Source organism: Athene cunicularia, assembly GCF_003259725.1.
Source record: "Athene cunicularia isolate RWA chromosome Z unlocalized genomic scaffold, athCun1 chrZ_part1, whole genome shotgun sequence".
Lineage (NCBI taxonomy): Eukaryota > Metazoa > Chordata > Aves > Strigiformes > Strigidae > Athene > Athene cunicularia.
In genome coordinates, this window is record NW_020799142.1 from 13,051,786 (window position 1) to 13,066,882 (window position 15,097).

Consider the following 15,097-nt stretch of genomic DNA (forward strand, 5'->3'; position numbering starts at 1 on the left):
TAACAGATGGCCCTGTACTTGACAGTTCCATTAGTAATAAAATTAACAATCATCTATTTTAAAAAAAGTTCACCTGATTGTCCGATAGCCACATAGCAGTGAGCTGTTGCAGTTTTGTAAAGGTAAATGGCAAATTCTTCAGTCTGTAAATTACAAGAATTTATGTAAGTATATTTATCGATACTGTTAAGATTAAGAAACAATCCTGCATTAGCCTGTAAAAATGTTTAAAAAGGACATTTATATATACAATTAAATTAGTAACTATTGAGAGTTGAAAGGCAACAGCATTTAATTTGGATTCAAAGTTATACCTGAAATTAAAAACCCCTGCATTTTCTGCCCAGTTTAGCAAGCAGCTTAAAAAAAGAGACAATGTAATTTGAATTTAACTCAATTCAGTGGCTTGAATACAATTTTGAACTCCTGAATGAACTAATCTGAACCCTCAGCACTTTATCTTTCCATATACATGCACGCCAATTAAGAAACAAGTGCTACATCTGAAAAGTGGTGGTTGTGTTTTTTTCCAAGATACATGTGTGGGTAAGGGACTGTCCTGGATAACAGAAGCTCTGGTATTAATGGATAAATCAAGCTACAGATGGGAGTACAGAGAAGCTGGACTGGCAGAACAGGACAGGGAGCTCAGTTAGACTTCTCTCTCCCAATATATTTCAATTCTAAAAATTGGCAATTCCCAAAAGATAAATGTTTTGTCAGTTTTTAATGACCAGCTCTAATAAAACACAACTCTCTTTTCCCCATTCAATTAAGTGTTTTATACTGTACTGTGATATTTATTGTTTTGTGTCCTCCATACCTAATACTGGAAGCTAGTAACTTTTAAGAATCAAAAGTTTTATGAAAATAACCAAACTAATTCCCCAGAAAAATATATGCTAACAATCATAAATGTATTCAAGCTGTGCTTCAATGCATATGCTGTGTGCCGTCATTAAAATAAGGACAGCTTAATACAGTGGAACTGCAAGATCTGGAATGCAGCAATAACACATTAAATATATGCTTTTCAGTCAGCTTCTAAGCTGTGCACAAGATAAGGAAAGATAGCATAATCTATTTATAAAAATACGTCTACATTACTACATTACTATTACATTTCATACAACTTCTATTTGAATAAATGTATTCACGAACCTATTGTCACTCAGATTGATGACTTTTAGTTTCTGCATATCACCCATTTCTTCAGGGAGAAATTCAAGCTTATTAGAATGCAGAAACAACACTGTTACATGCTTCCAGTTTCCAATCTGAAAAAGACCCCAAAGAATTAATTCATCTTCACAACTCTAAATATGCAAATTTTACTGTTTTAAAACAACTAGTATTACTGCTATTTTTGCCTGTAGAATTTATTCTTACATATTAAACCTTCTTTTAGTTTCAATACACTAGCAACAAATTTCTACTTCTTTTTAAATAATGAAAACAATTTTCATTATTTAAAAACTTGTATATTTGTACGCATTCTCTTTTAAAAATATACAAGAACATCCATTCAAGAATTAACTTGTTATCCAAAAGTTGTACAGACTATATAGTTTAAAATACATTTAAAAATGCATTTCACAGTTTTGTAATTAAATACATACCTCTGATGGCAGCTGTGCTAAAAAATTATGATCTGCAGCAAATGTCCTTATATTAGAGAGCTGCCCAACAGATGAAGGCAATGTTTCAATCTCGTTGAAACTACAGTCCAGTTCTTCTACTGATATTAACCTGTCAAAAAAAACCAAAACACAATCCACTCCTCTATACAGGTAAATTCATACAACATTAATTGAATACTTGAAGTTTAAATGAAGTTAATACAACTTAACTACAAATCTCAAGTTTCATTCAAAATAAAACTCCAAAACCCAAGAGATTTCAAATTCAAGAAAAATCCTTTACTAAATGCTTAAAATGTGTTTTGGGGTTTTTGTTGTTTGATGGTTGATTATGGGGTTTTTTGTTTTGTTTGGTGGGGGTTTTTTATGGTTTTGTTTGTTTGTCTGTGGCTTTTTTTTTTTGGATCTCCTTTACACACTAGAGAGCATTCAGTGAAAACAGGGGGGGCAGCAACACCAAATGTTTGTGTATTACATGAAAACGTGCTAGTGCAAGGCACGGAATACATTCCAAATGCGACAGCATTCAGTGTAGTTTCTGAACAAGAAAAATAATTTCCACAATTAGAGACAGTGGAACTAAGAATCTGGCAGTGAAGAATTATTTTGTAAATTCTGACAACAAAAGATAACCTGCATTAATTATAATAGGTGAAAAGAAATTGGAACAAATACCCTTCATTTTTATAGCACTTTATTCTGAACCAATTATTTTTGTCATCATTTCCTTGTTTTAAATTAAATTGTTGAATACCAAATTATACATTAAAAACCCTGCTGATTAACAGGTCAAAATATCTTTATGATATAAAAAAAAATAAACGTATGTGATTAGATTCACTTCTTACAAGCTTTTTGATAGTGGTTCGTTCATCTGCAATATTAACCACAGCCACAGCTATGTTACTGCCAAAACCCAGCTGACTGCCCTTTTAAACATTATGTTTTCTTAGTCATTAAATTTTTCTTTCACAGATTGGTGGCTGCATTAATAAGTGAGGAACATGTATCTTTTGATTATTAAACAATATATAAAGCACATACATGTTGCAAACTAGAAATACGATATGAAAGCACTTGCTTTCAACTTTATTAAGACATTAACATGTAAAAGAAATTAAATCAAATGGGGAGCCATTGTTACAGAAAAGTGTGCAGAAAGGCAATTAAACCTTTTATTCAAGTGAAAAACCTACCCTCCTATGGAGTCTGGCAAATAAATTAACTGGTTTTCATCAATTTTAAGTGTTGTTACCTTCTTCAGGGAACCTGTAATAAAATGAACAAGTAAATCAAAAGTGACATTGAGTTCATTAAACTTAGTTTTAATTAAACTTAAAGGGGAAAAAACCTTTGCGCAAGCAGCTACATCTTCTGTATTCCCTGGCGTGCCTATAAGACTATATACTTTAGAAAATAAGCAGACAAGCTTACAGAACTTGTTTGCCAGCTTAGCATGTGCCAGACATGGGTAGGGGTGGGGGGAATAGTGTTTTTACTCTGTTGCAGTCAACAAGTTCTCATCCATTAATGAACTACTGTATAAAGTCACAAATGTTCCAGAACAAATATAAACTTTATTATTCAGCTATACATTACAGCTTTATCCAAAACTGGCACTTTTAATCAATTGAAACTTAGATCTAAAATGAGATTTGTCAATTTTGAAGTGTTCTCTGTGTCTAATCTATAAACTTTTAAGAATATTAATTAACTGAAAATACAAACCAATAGACTCCGGCAGTTGCTGAAGTGAATTACTAGATAACAGTAGGTCTTGCAGGCTTTCACAGCCTGAAATACCTTCTTCAACTACCTCAATGTTGTTTTTAGAAACGTCCAGGTAGGTCAGTTGTTTCAAAGTGCCTATGAACTAAAAGCAAGAGAAAATAATGCATTCTAGGAAGTGCAAGTTCAAAACAAAAAATCCAGCAGATTTGACAACAAAGTGTGTCTCAAGTGTAATGCCAGAGGAAAAGAGAAAACCTATTTATAGTGCTGAAACACAATTTTATGCAAAATATCTAAGCTTTTTAATTAAGTATTTTGGGCAGATATGTAAATTTGATGTTTTTCCACACACAGAGACAGACCACAGTTATTCCACAGATCTCTAGTCAGTCTGCTGCAAATGCAGTGGATTGATCAGTTACCTTTAATCAAGTGACTGAAGCTTTAGAACAGACTTCAAAGACAGATAATGTAAAAACATCATGAGGCTCCAGTAAAGCCTTTTAATGCTTATTTTTGCCTTTTGTGTAAAATCACATCCTACTTAACCTCAAACCAACAATGAATCCTTAATTGTACTAAACTGAAGAAACAATCCAAAATGTAAGCTTGTATTACCTTTCCATATGAACCAAGAATAAGCTTGAAGATTTGTGCATACTACTCTACTAAAATTTTCACAAGAAATATGCAGACACTTTCACAAATACAGCCTTACTGTAAAGTAGAAATGTTTAATACATGCACTCAGCTCTTCAAGGAAGAATCAGCTGAAGCGAGGAAAGACAGTAGAGAAGACTACTGATCGAGCAAGGAAGTCTCACATCAGAAGACTGCTAATCATTTTAAATCTGAAAACAGACCAGCTGCTTTCCAAATTTCAAATACTCATTTACTAGTTTAATACAACATAAGCACAGGTTCACAAGTATTGCAATAACAGGTCAGCCTCGACTCCATGTAACTCTGAAAGATGTCAGGAACCCAGATGAAGTCAACAGAACATTTTCTTAAGAACTGGCTTTGCTCAGTGTATACATGGCATCTGAACAGACACTGCTTGCTTTACAGCTGTGACCAGTAAAAATTCACACAATGTATCTATCCTGTAAATTCCTGCTTGCTGTCTAACACAAAATAAGATCAATCAACCCTAAATTCAATCCAGGATTTGATCTAGGATTTTTACCCCTTTCCTGAATCGGAGCATAATTTTTAGATGAGAGGTATATAACTTCCAATGAAAGAAAAGCTGTGTACCTAGTTCTCATGATCAGTAACAAGTGCTAACCAGATTAGTTAAGCATTTAAGTTGCATTTAGCCTTTTGGCTTTAAGTAACATTAAAATTACATAGCAACTTCAGCATATATCATCACGGTCAGCATATATAATCACTGACAAAAGCAAATACCACTGCAAATTAAATACCAGATGTTTAACACAGTAAAAGAACTTACCCCTGGAATAAGTGTTAGTCTATTACCATCCATCCAAAATTCTTTTAACCCACTCAGTTGTTCAAGTACTTCAGGCTGTAAAGGGAAGCCATTTTTCAAAAACTTCATACAAAAAGTAGTGAAAGGCAAAAACAATTTCAGTGATTCATCTATTGCAACTTTAAGTAATGTCTTATTATAGTTATTATACACAAATTTTTCACGGGGTCATCAAAGAAAACACAGATAATTCACTTTTGAAATGTAAATATATACTGGATATACAACAATCTTAAGAACTTGAACACAGCACTAAAAAATCCTTACAGAAAGTGCTGGGGTCTTTTACAGTAAGTATTACTTCCAACTGGAGCACACAATAAACATATGTTATAATTTTCTCCTTCATGGAGGAGGTCTAAAAATCCTTAAACCATCAACTCAGGAGACCTGTTTTTCAAAAAACACAATAATTTTGTGGTTTTTGGGAAAAGGAAAACAAATTTTAATATTCTAGCAACAAAGGGTGCATCTGCATGTTACAAGCAAACCAATCTATCCACACAAGGAAGTGCAGGATTATATAGCATTCCTGCAGAAGCTGCAGTCCTGACTCCCAACAATTCATTTTCCAAGAGAAAAAATCCTAACTGAAGACTAGTTTTCAGACAAATCTTTATCCAAAAAAAAGACTTCAACATTTTTATGCTTTCACCAAAAGACCTTAAAGAAATACGTTATTAGTAGTTGACTACTGTAGCTAAAAGACTGGGAGAGATTAAGTGCTCAGCCAAAAATCTACCTGAACAGGTCATTTTGCAGATTATACTTAGTTCCAGGCTATTATGGCTTAACATGGTCTTGGGCACATTAGTTTAAGCTCCCACATTAATATATACTGTGAAATGAGAATATGGCAGCAATAATAAAGGCTAGAAGTGTAATAATACTAATGAACAATTCCTTAAATACACTTCCCTGCCTGCCAAACCATACAACTAAGCAAGTGTTCAGCTCTGTGTGATCTACTGGTGGCACACAAACATTTGGCTTTATTATATGGCAGGTTGTATGGTCCACTATACTTCTATTTCAATTCCTTTATCCAAGAGAGTACTTGTAGAAGCAGAAAGATATTAAGTGTTTGTAAATACAAGATGAATTTGTCTGTGAGATAATTAAGAGGAAACAAATTGATCCATGTTGAGCACCTCAACTATATCCTATTTTGAACAATATCCAAATTTAATATAGTTTCCCTTGGCTTTAAATAGTTTGTACACAATAATAAGCAGGTTATACACAGCTTATACCAAACTTGCAACTTAAAATGCGTGATAAACACTGTTTAGAATTTATTATAAGTCAAACAATTAAGTTTATAATTCAAACACATATTACCATTAAATTTTTACCAGTACAGTAACCACGCCATTCCACAGAGTGTTCTTTTCAAATTGAGGAAAACCATATTCATATTCATCAGAATATGCTAATATTTTTTATAACAGGCTCCATAAAGTAGTATAAAGTATACACAATATTTGCTCAGTAGCAGAACTCTTAAGCTGATGTTTACATATTCATATTGATTAAAAAGATATTAAAGGATAAAGAGATTTATGAAAGATATAAAGCTCTGTTACTAATGCAAAACTTACCACTTCTGTGAATTCATTACTTCCTAAATCCAGCCTCTCCAGCTGAGTCAGTCTGGACATGGTTCTGCACAAGAAAGGGATAAATAAGGAATTAGATTTAAGTAAATACCAGTTACATCCTAGCTTCCTGTATTCATACAAATACATTATTTTAATCAGTATTAAGTAGAGATGCTGTTCTGTAACTGAACTGATACCTAAAAAAGGTCTAATTTTCACACACTGTTCAACCAAGCACATATTAATGATCATACTGGCTGCTGTCACACAAAGAATACAGTGCAACTCATCTACAGATTAGTTTACAAAAGCTAAAGACCACTAGAGTAATCTTTATCACAGAGTAACTCAGTGAAGTTACTCTTCTTTTGAGTCCTTCAGTTTTTCACCTGCAGTCACAGTAAATCACAGCAGCCAAAGGCTGGTTAACTATTTGTTTTCCTCTCAAAGAAAGATCACTGCCTAATGATCAGCTAAAACAGAAAAGACAATTATTGAATCACAGTAACCAACAACATCCTTCTCCCTCTCCAGGCTGCTGAAAAAGTTGCATATATATGATATGGTCTGGAATCCTAATTATTTCTCTAGTCCTACAACAAAACAGATGATGAAATTGGATTTTGTGACACAACAATACACTTTAAGCCAACTTATGGAAAAGATTGAATCAATGACTAAAATCAAGTAAAATCCATTATTTCAAGCTGTGTTTTGGCGACATTTTTCCTCCATTTAAGTTTATTACTGAGGACCCCACAGAGATTATCTACCACCGCACATGGTGGTCTACATGATCAGTACTCCAGTCAGCAGCAGTACTAACTAAAAGTATTTTCAAAGGGGCTGTAAATCCCACATATGACATTATATTCTGTATTTATTTAATAACAGATTTACATAGAACAATTAACAATACGTAAAAGTTTCAAATATAAACTATGTGTATATACAATAAAATCCTGTAAAAATGAAATATAAGAGCTTCTAAATGGTAAACTCTTTTATACTATCAGAATATATGTATGAACATTAATATCTTTTAATAACATCTGTATGAGCACAAAATGCTCTACACAGGTATTCAAAGCTTCAGTTGTTTTTCAAATACACTATTAGAGTTGTTCTGAATATAATGTTCAAAAACCTACATTGTATTGAAAAATGCCTTAAAGGTAATGTGATTATTGATATTATTCACTCCCAAACGGATTACATTCAACATTTGTATATGTATTTGATTTTGATTACATTATAGTAATTATGCTGGGGACAAACTAGGAATTTAACATAAGTAGGTAAAGACATGATAAAGACAAAAGCAGAAGCCATTTTTTACACTGCACACATAGCATGCACATGCTTTAGGGGAAAGCCTTTAACTCACATTTCCACTGTTTCAAAGAAAGAAAATACATGAAAAGGCTACTTTCAAAAGAATCTGATAAGTATTTTCTCTCATTCTTGAAGATAATAAACCAGCTGATTATCAGTAAGCCAGCTGCTAAAATTAACTTTCCAATTATAATATAAATTATCTAAGCTATCACACAATCATTACAGAATGGTCTGGATTGGAAGGGATCTTAAAAATCATGTAGTTCCAACCCCTGCCATGGGCAGGGACACCTTCCACTAGCCCAGGTTGCTCAAAGCCCCGTCCAGCCTGGCCCTGGACACTGCCAGGGAGGGGGCAGCCACAGCTTCTCTGGGAAACCTGTGTCAGTGTCTCACCACCCTCACAGGAAAAAACTTATTCCTTAGATCTAATCTAAATCTACCCTCTTTCAATTTAAAATCATTACCCCTCAACCTATCCATACACTCCTTGATAAAGAGTCCCTCCTCACCCTTCCTGTAGTCCCCCTTTGAGCACTGGAAGGCTGCTGTAAGGTCTCCCTAGAGCCTTCTCTTCTCCAGGCAGAACCACCCCAACTCTCTCAGCCTGTCACCACATGAGAGGTGTTCCAGCCCTCAGATCATCTTCACAGCCCTCCTCTGGACCAGCTCCAACAGGTCTATGTCCTTCTTATGTTAGGGGCCCCAGAGCTGAGCACAGTACTACAGGTGGGGTCTCACAAGAGCACAGTGGAGGGGTAAAATCACTGCCCTCAACCTGCTGGCCACACTTCTTTTGATGCAGCCCGAGATACTGTTGGCTTTCTGGGCTGCAAGCACACATTGCTGCCTCATAGTCAGTTTTCCATCCAAGTCCTCCACAGAGCTCCTCTCAATCCACTCATCGCCCAGCCTGTATTTGTGCTGGGGATTGCCCTGACCCATGTGCAGGACCTTGCACTTGGCCATGTTGAACTTCATGAGGTTTGCACAGGCCCACCTCTCAAGCCTATCCAGGGCCCTGTGGAGGCCATCCCTTCCCTACAGTACATCAACCCCACCCCTCAGGTTGGTGTCGCTGGCAAACTTGCTGAGGGTGTACTCAATGCCATTCTCCATGTTACCAACAAAGATGTTAAACAGCGCCAGTCCCAACACTGACCCCTGAGAAACACCACTCATCACTGCTCTCCACTTGGACATTGAGCCATTAACCACAACTCTTTGAGTGTGACCAGCCAGCCAGTTCCTTATCCACAAAGTGGATATCCAATTTCAAGACAAGGATGTTGTGCGGGACAAGTGCTTTGCACAAGTACAGGTAGGTGACAGCAGTTGCTCTTCCCTTATTCACCAATGTTGTAACCCCGTTGTAGAAGGCCACCAGATTTGTCAGGCATTATTTGCCCTTTGTGAAACCATGTTGGCTGTTACCAATCACCTCTCTGTTCTCCATGTGCCTTAGTGTAGTTTCCAGGATGATCCATTACATGATGTTGCTGGACACAGAGGTGAGACTGACTGGCCTGTAGTTCCCCAGGTCTTCATTTTTTCTCTTTTAAAAAATGGGGGTTATGTTTCCCCTTTTCCAGTCAGCAGGAACTTCACTGGACTGCCATGACTTCTCAAACGTGATAGATAGCGGCTTAGCCACCTCATATGCCAGTTCCCTTAAGACCCATGGATTCATCTCATTATACCTAAATTCTTTTTGCCATGGTGCTATGCAATCCCTTCAATAAACTGAAAAATATGTTTCATATTATTGAACTTGCTGTCAAATCAATCCAATACTATGGAATCAGGTAGTCTATGCCACTGATTCTAATGTGGTAAATAGCTTCACTAAGGTTAATATGGCAGCTTACTTCAAGCAGCATTCAATTCAAGAGATGTTTGTGATATCAAGATTGTGCCCTGAATCATCGTAATTAGACTCTAAAATAACTTGCTTCTTTCTGAAAAGGTTACTCCTTATTGACAATTAGCAACAGACAGAAGCTGAAAAAAAAAACAACCCAAAACTTTTTCTATGTCCATTGGACCATTTTCCCAACTTTCAGTTACCTATCATATAAATGCCTCTGAAATAATCTGTGTATTTTTGCTTTCATTTCAGTAGAAATATTTTCATTGAGCTAATTTGCATTATAATACTGCCAGTTCTGCAGTCTGTGGCTGTGGATAAGCTCAAAGCAAAAAGATGCATTTTACACAAAGCAAGGTTGATTTATTGTGTTGGCTTTAATTACCCATTTTGATTAACAGTCTTTCTTCATGCCATGGTGTTTAAAATTGTGTGCATGTTTAATTCAGCAAGAGCGGTAGTATTTATCCAAATACATTTCTCATTAGAAATGCTAAAGTATTTGCTCTAAGTATGAAAATATTACAAGGGTGACAGTGACAGAAAAACAAGAAAATATAGTTGTGTCCTATAGAACAAGCTAAAATATTAGCATGTATTGCTACATCACATTAGCTTCAAAAAAAACCCCCTTTGGATTTTATACATTTTAAAAAACTCTCTAGCATGTTCCTTGTAAAACACATAATCAGGTTTGGAAAACTGTGTAAGTTCGAATTTCATATCAGCTTCCGTTCTCACATAATAGTTAAAGCCAGGCCATGGATGCCCTTAGGTGGCCAGGTCAGCTGCTGCACAATTGCCTTATCCGAAAGGCAGATTCACCTCTTCTGTGCTCTGCACATCACAATGAAGTTTTTCTCCCCACTGTACATCAAACAAAAACACTGTATGTTTCCAGTGCGTCACTGCAGAAAATGCATATTAATGTGATTAAGTTTAAAAAATAAAAAGAGAAAAAAAATGTAGTCTCAATAGCTTTAATCTCCTTTAAGTGAACCACATAAGTACCAGAAGAGAATAATAAAGGTGACAGCTCAGCATGTACTGTAGATCATTATGGAGGTGCTGCAGAGGACATCTTCATGACAACTTCTGTTTAGTTTCCCAGCATGGATGAAACCGTGAAAATATTGAAAAACACACTGAAGCCAACAAAAAATATCCCAGCAACTTCAGCAGAAGTTGTATCTGGCTTAAATACATTACAGCATATCACTGAAGTAGACCTTCATAAGCTACTCTTTTAAAAATACTGCATATAATTCATGCTATTAGTGTTAATTATGGCAATTAAGGTCAGAATAATTTTATAAACAAAATCTGTATTAGCTCTAAGCTTTAATTATATCTACTGTTCCACAGTTGGGAGTAACTTCATTTACAGAGCTACTACCCAAAATTACATGTTCTCTAATTTTTTTCTACTGAGAGTATTTATACCACATGAATGAGTAGAACACACCACACTTGGAAGATTTAAATTCACACTTTCTGATGCTATATATTTCATTCCAGATTTGAGTTCTGGCATCTTTATATAGCAGACACCACAGTACAGTACCTAGGCAGACAAAAAGGGAATTCCAACAGAATGTACCCCCTGGGCATGTTTTAGGCATATAATTAGCTACAATCAGTAAGAAAACTGACTGTTATACTTGGAAGAGCTAGCAATTCACACTTCAGCCTACTGCATGCAAGTCTCTGCTAGCGTATGAGCTGGACAGAGTGAATATTCAGTTGTTAGCTCCTTCTCTTCTCCAGCAAAACATCTTACGTTCACCAAAATTAGTTCCTGTCTTCACCAGTTTCTGCTGCTAGAGAAGGACCCCTTTCACAGTAAATCACACCATATTCAGGATTCTGCGACTAGTTATTCACACCCCATCTTTGGGATCTCTGTTTCTGTCTTCATTGACCTTTGTACCTCTCTTAACCCACTTCGACCTCCATGGTCCAAGTCAGAAAATTCAGAGCACTGCTTAGCTCATAGAAACAGCAGGAACTGCACCATCAGCTTCAGCTTGTTTCATGAAATGAGTAGGAATGATAAGGCAGGGTTTAGAAAGATGTCAGATTTTGAGAGGTACAATGGGATTTACTGTTAAAACAAATGCTGTAAGAATTTCCAGAACTGTTTTGCTACTATAGAGAACACATATGAGGAACATGCTATTATGATAAACAAGCCTGTTGCATTGTAGAATAGGCATGGCATAACAGATTCCATGCAACACAGTAGCAAGTTACCTTCTTCAGCCCTGATGTATGTGAAACCAAGAAAAGTGTTCAAGTCACAGGAATTGCATTCCCTCAGTCATTCTGAGCAAGCATCTCAAACTCCACATTTGATTTAGAGATTTTAACTACCAGTGCCTAAGTCTCAGACACTCAGCCACAAGAACTGTACCCAGACAGGCATCTGAGTAGCCATACAATACTGCATGTAAGCAGCACTGCACATCTTATAATGACCATCCTGAGGTGTCCACGTAATGACTTAAAAGCTCAACAGGTGGATCAGAAATCCACAGAGCTGGACAGGGACAGAAAAAATTAAAAAAAATATATATATCTGCATAGGCAAATCTCTGAATAGGCAGACCAGCCAGTCTGAAGGGAGATACAAGTTCAGTAGTGCGAAAAAAAAGTTTAGGGTGAGAACCTGGTCCAGTTACTTAGCTACACATTTTAAACTGTGATTTACTTTTCAATATATACTACATTATTAGTATAACTACAGAAAAAATTGTTTAAATAAACGTCATCCATACTTACTTTGGCAATATTTTTAACTGGTTTTCTCGGAGTTCCAGTATCTGGAGTTTAGTTAATCTGTAACAGAAAGGAATAACAAATTATCATAATACACTGTATTTTATGCAAAAGATATCTCTGAACTTGTTTGAAATATTTTTTTCTGTAAGAACACAAATATGTTTTGTGCAAAAATCTGCATGTTATTTTAAATGCATTTACTCATTCACTGGGTTTGGTTTTGGCAAAGCAGGAAAACTAGATCTTGCCTGCTTTTCTGCACCTGTTTGAAAACATTTGTTTTTCATCTCAAAGATTTCATATACAGAAGTACACAGGAAGCAACAGAAGACAGGTAGGATCAGTCTGAACAAGTTAAGATGCTGAATTTCTTATACTGGCAATGTATCAAACCATTTCATATAAAAAGCCTCATCAGAGGAATACCTCTAGTCTTCCACATGGTAAAAACAACCTTGAAATTAATCTTGGATTTCCTTCTATATCTCTTTCTAGTCAGCTTCTTAATCTACTCTGACATTTCTGTTAGAGGGCAGTTTGACCTTTCTTTCAGTAAATCCTTGGTTGCAAGATAAATAAGCTATAAATTCCAAACACAACTGCTTAGCTAGGATAAGTTCCAAGCAGTCTTGACATTCAAGCAGTGTACCATCCCCAGTGGAATTTTCTGCATCAGAACAGCAATGACAAGACTATCTGTTTTCTAAATGAAATGCAGAAACTGAGTTTGGTTTAAATACAGACAGGATTGTAAAAACAAGAGTTCTACATGTGACCCACTAACAGCCCTCATACAACACAAAATAGTGCATTAAGCTCTCTCAAAAAGTAGCTTAGGAAACAGACCAGTCTTTCCTGAAGGTGCTTAACTGACAGACATAAAAACTTTAATTTTGATTAAGTAAATTTGATTTAGTAAGAACTATACTTAAAAGTAAAAATAATAAGCTGAAAACAGTTTATTTTTCCTCTAGACATTTGCTCATTTTTGGCTGCATTTGAAAGCAGCAATCTGTCACGCCTACGAATAACCCAAAAATATAACAGTCACCTTGAAACAGAGGAGAGGTCAGTGTAGCCCAGCACTGCAAGCAGTACTTGCCATCTGGTAGTAACTGCTGTAGGGGAACTTCTTCCTCCTAACTTTTCAAAGAAAAACTCTCTAACCATGCTGAAAGAATACCCTATTAAAAATCCAGTGTAGGGCAATATCACAGATGTCAATCTAGGACATAACTGGAAAGGACCTTACCTGCAACCTAAGACAGCAATCTGTGACAAAACAAAACTTGTTTAATTAAGCACCCTCAGATTTGGATGGTCATTTTTAGCTTGGACTTCTGAACCAAAGAACAACCAAACACTGCATTAGGCTCCAGCTGGTGTTTTGCTTCAATGACAGGGAAAATAGCTACACAGTGTGTAGTTTTTCTTCACAACACATGTATGCAGTCAAATTTCTCAGCTGAATGCAGCAGAAGCAGATGCTGAGCTATATACATGCACGCCCACACTTTTTTTTTACTTTAGCCAGAACTGACTGTACTACATTTCTAATAAGCTAATTCCATGAACTTGAAGACTGCCGTTGGTAACAGAAGGGTCCATAGCTTTGTGACCTTTCTTCATGTTCTACTCTTTCTTCAGCTAACTCTAAGAAATTCAAGAAATAAGTATCAAATTTCTTATGCAGAGAGCTACACAAAGGCTACTAGCAAAACATTTTCAACCTCTCCTGGCTGGGAGAAACAGGCTGTGCCTAAACTAGTAATTTTCTTGCAGTAAGTGATGAGAAATATTGGACTGAAAGCAGTTGTCATCTCTTCCATTATGACTGGAAGGGTTAATTCAAGTTTAATATAAGAATACACATCAAATACTCAGCCTAGTTGCTCTATAACCTGCTGCTGTAAAAACCCATGCTAAGCATCTGAATTGCTATAATGGAATGGAAAAAATGGTTTAATTTGCAAAAGAAATACTGACAGAGATCTAGTCCACCTATACTAAAGAAAAAATAGAAATCAGAGTGGCAGAACATATATTTCCTGTGCCATTCTATCATAAAGATTTGTCATACTCATATGAAAATACTTCATTCAACTTGAAAAACCCATAACTTCAGAAATATTTACACATCACCTAAACACAAAGCTGTAACAGATTCAACTTCAGGTATACCTGGTGTAACTGTCTCAAAATTAGTTTTGCAGTAGTGTTACTTAATGTAACCAACTTAGCTTGCTTTTAAAATGTAGCTCAGCTTTTAAGGAAAACAAAATCTCCACATGAACACCTTGACAGGTTAAGATCAATATTCTTCCTATTCTGATTTAACTATACAATCTGTAATAAAGCAGGTATACTTAGAAATTTGCTGTTCAACAGAAGTCATTTTTTGAAAAGCTAAAAGTATTTCCTAGAAATATTCCTTATTTTTCACCTCCTTTGCAGTTTTGCTAATGCAGAGTTAGCTTTTTTTAGAAATGGTAATTAAAATGTAAAGGCAAGAGGACTTAAATATATGTATCCTATAGAAGGCTGCATTTGCAGAAATTTCAGCAAAATCATATGTAACTAAATTAAGTCCCCAATTTGATTATCACTGTACATTTATGTAAAAAATTATCCCAAAGTAAAT

At 35.6% G+C, this 15,097-nt stretch overlaps 1 protein-coding gene across 12 annotated transcripts in view; it reads right to left on the reverse strand.

Moving 5' to 3' along the window:
* Positions 1-15,097, reverse strand: part of ERBIN (erbb2 interacting protein) — a 127,699-nt gene that overhangs the window by 28,416 nt on the left and 84,186 nt on the right. For all 12 annotated transcript variants that reach the window (XM_026865475.1, XM_026865469.1, XM_026865466.1 and 9 more), the window contains 8 exons: positions 12,457-12,513; positions 6,471-6,534; positions 4,831-4,905; positions 3,369-3,513; positions 2,837-2,909; positions 1,620-1,749; positions 1,162-1,277; positions 74-143 (listed from right to left, as the gene is read on the reverse strand). In XM_026865475.1, the coding sequence (XP_026721276.1) occupies positions 74-143; positions 1,162-1,277; positions 1,620-1,749; positions 2,837-2,909; positions 3,369-3,513; positions 4,831-4,905; positions 6,471-6,534; positions 12,457-12,513 (730 nt within the window). The remainder of the gene's footprint in view (positions 1-73; positions 144-1,161; positions 1,278-1,619; positions 1,750-2,836; positions 2,910-3,368; positions 3,514-4,830; positions 4,906-6,470; positions 6,535-12,456; positions 12,514-15,097) is intronic.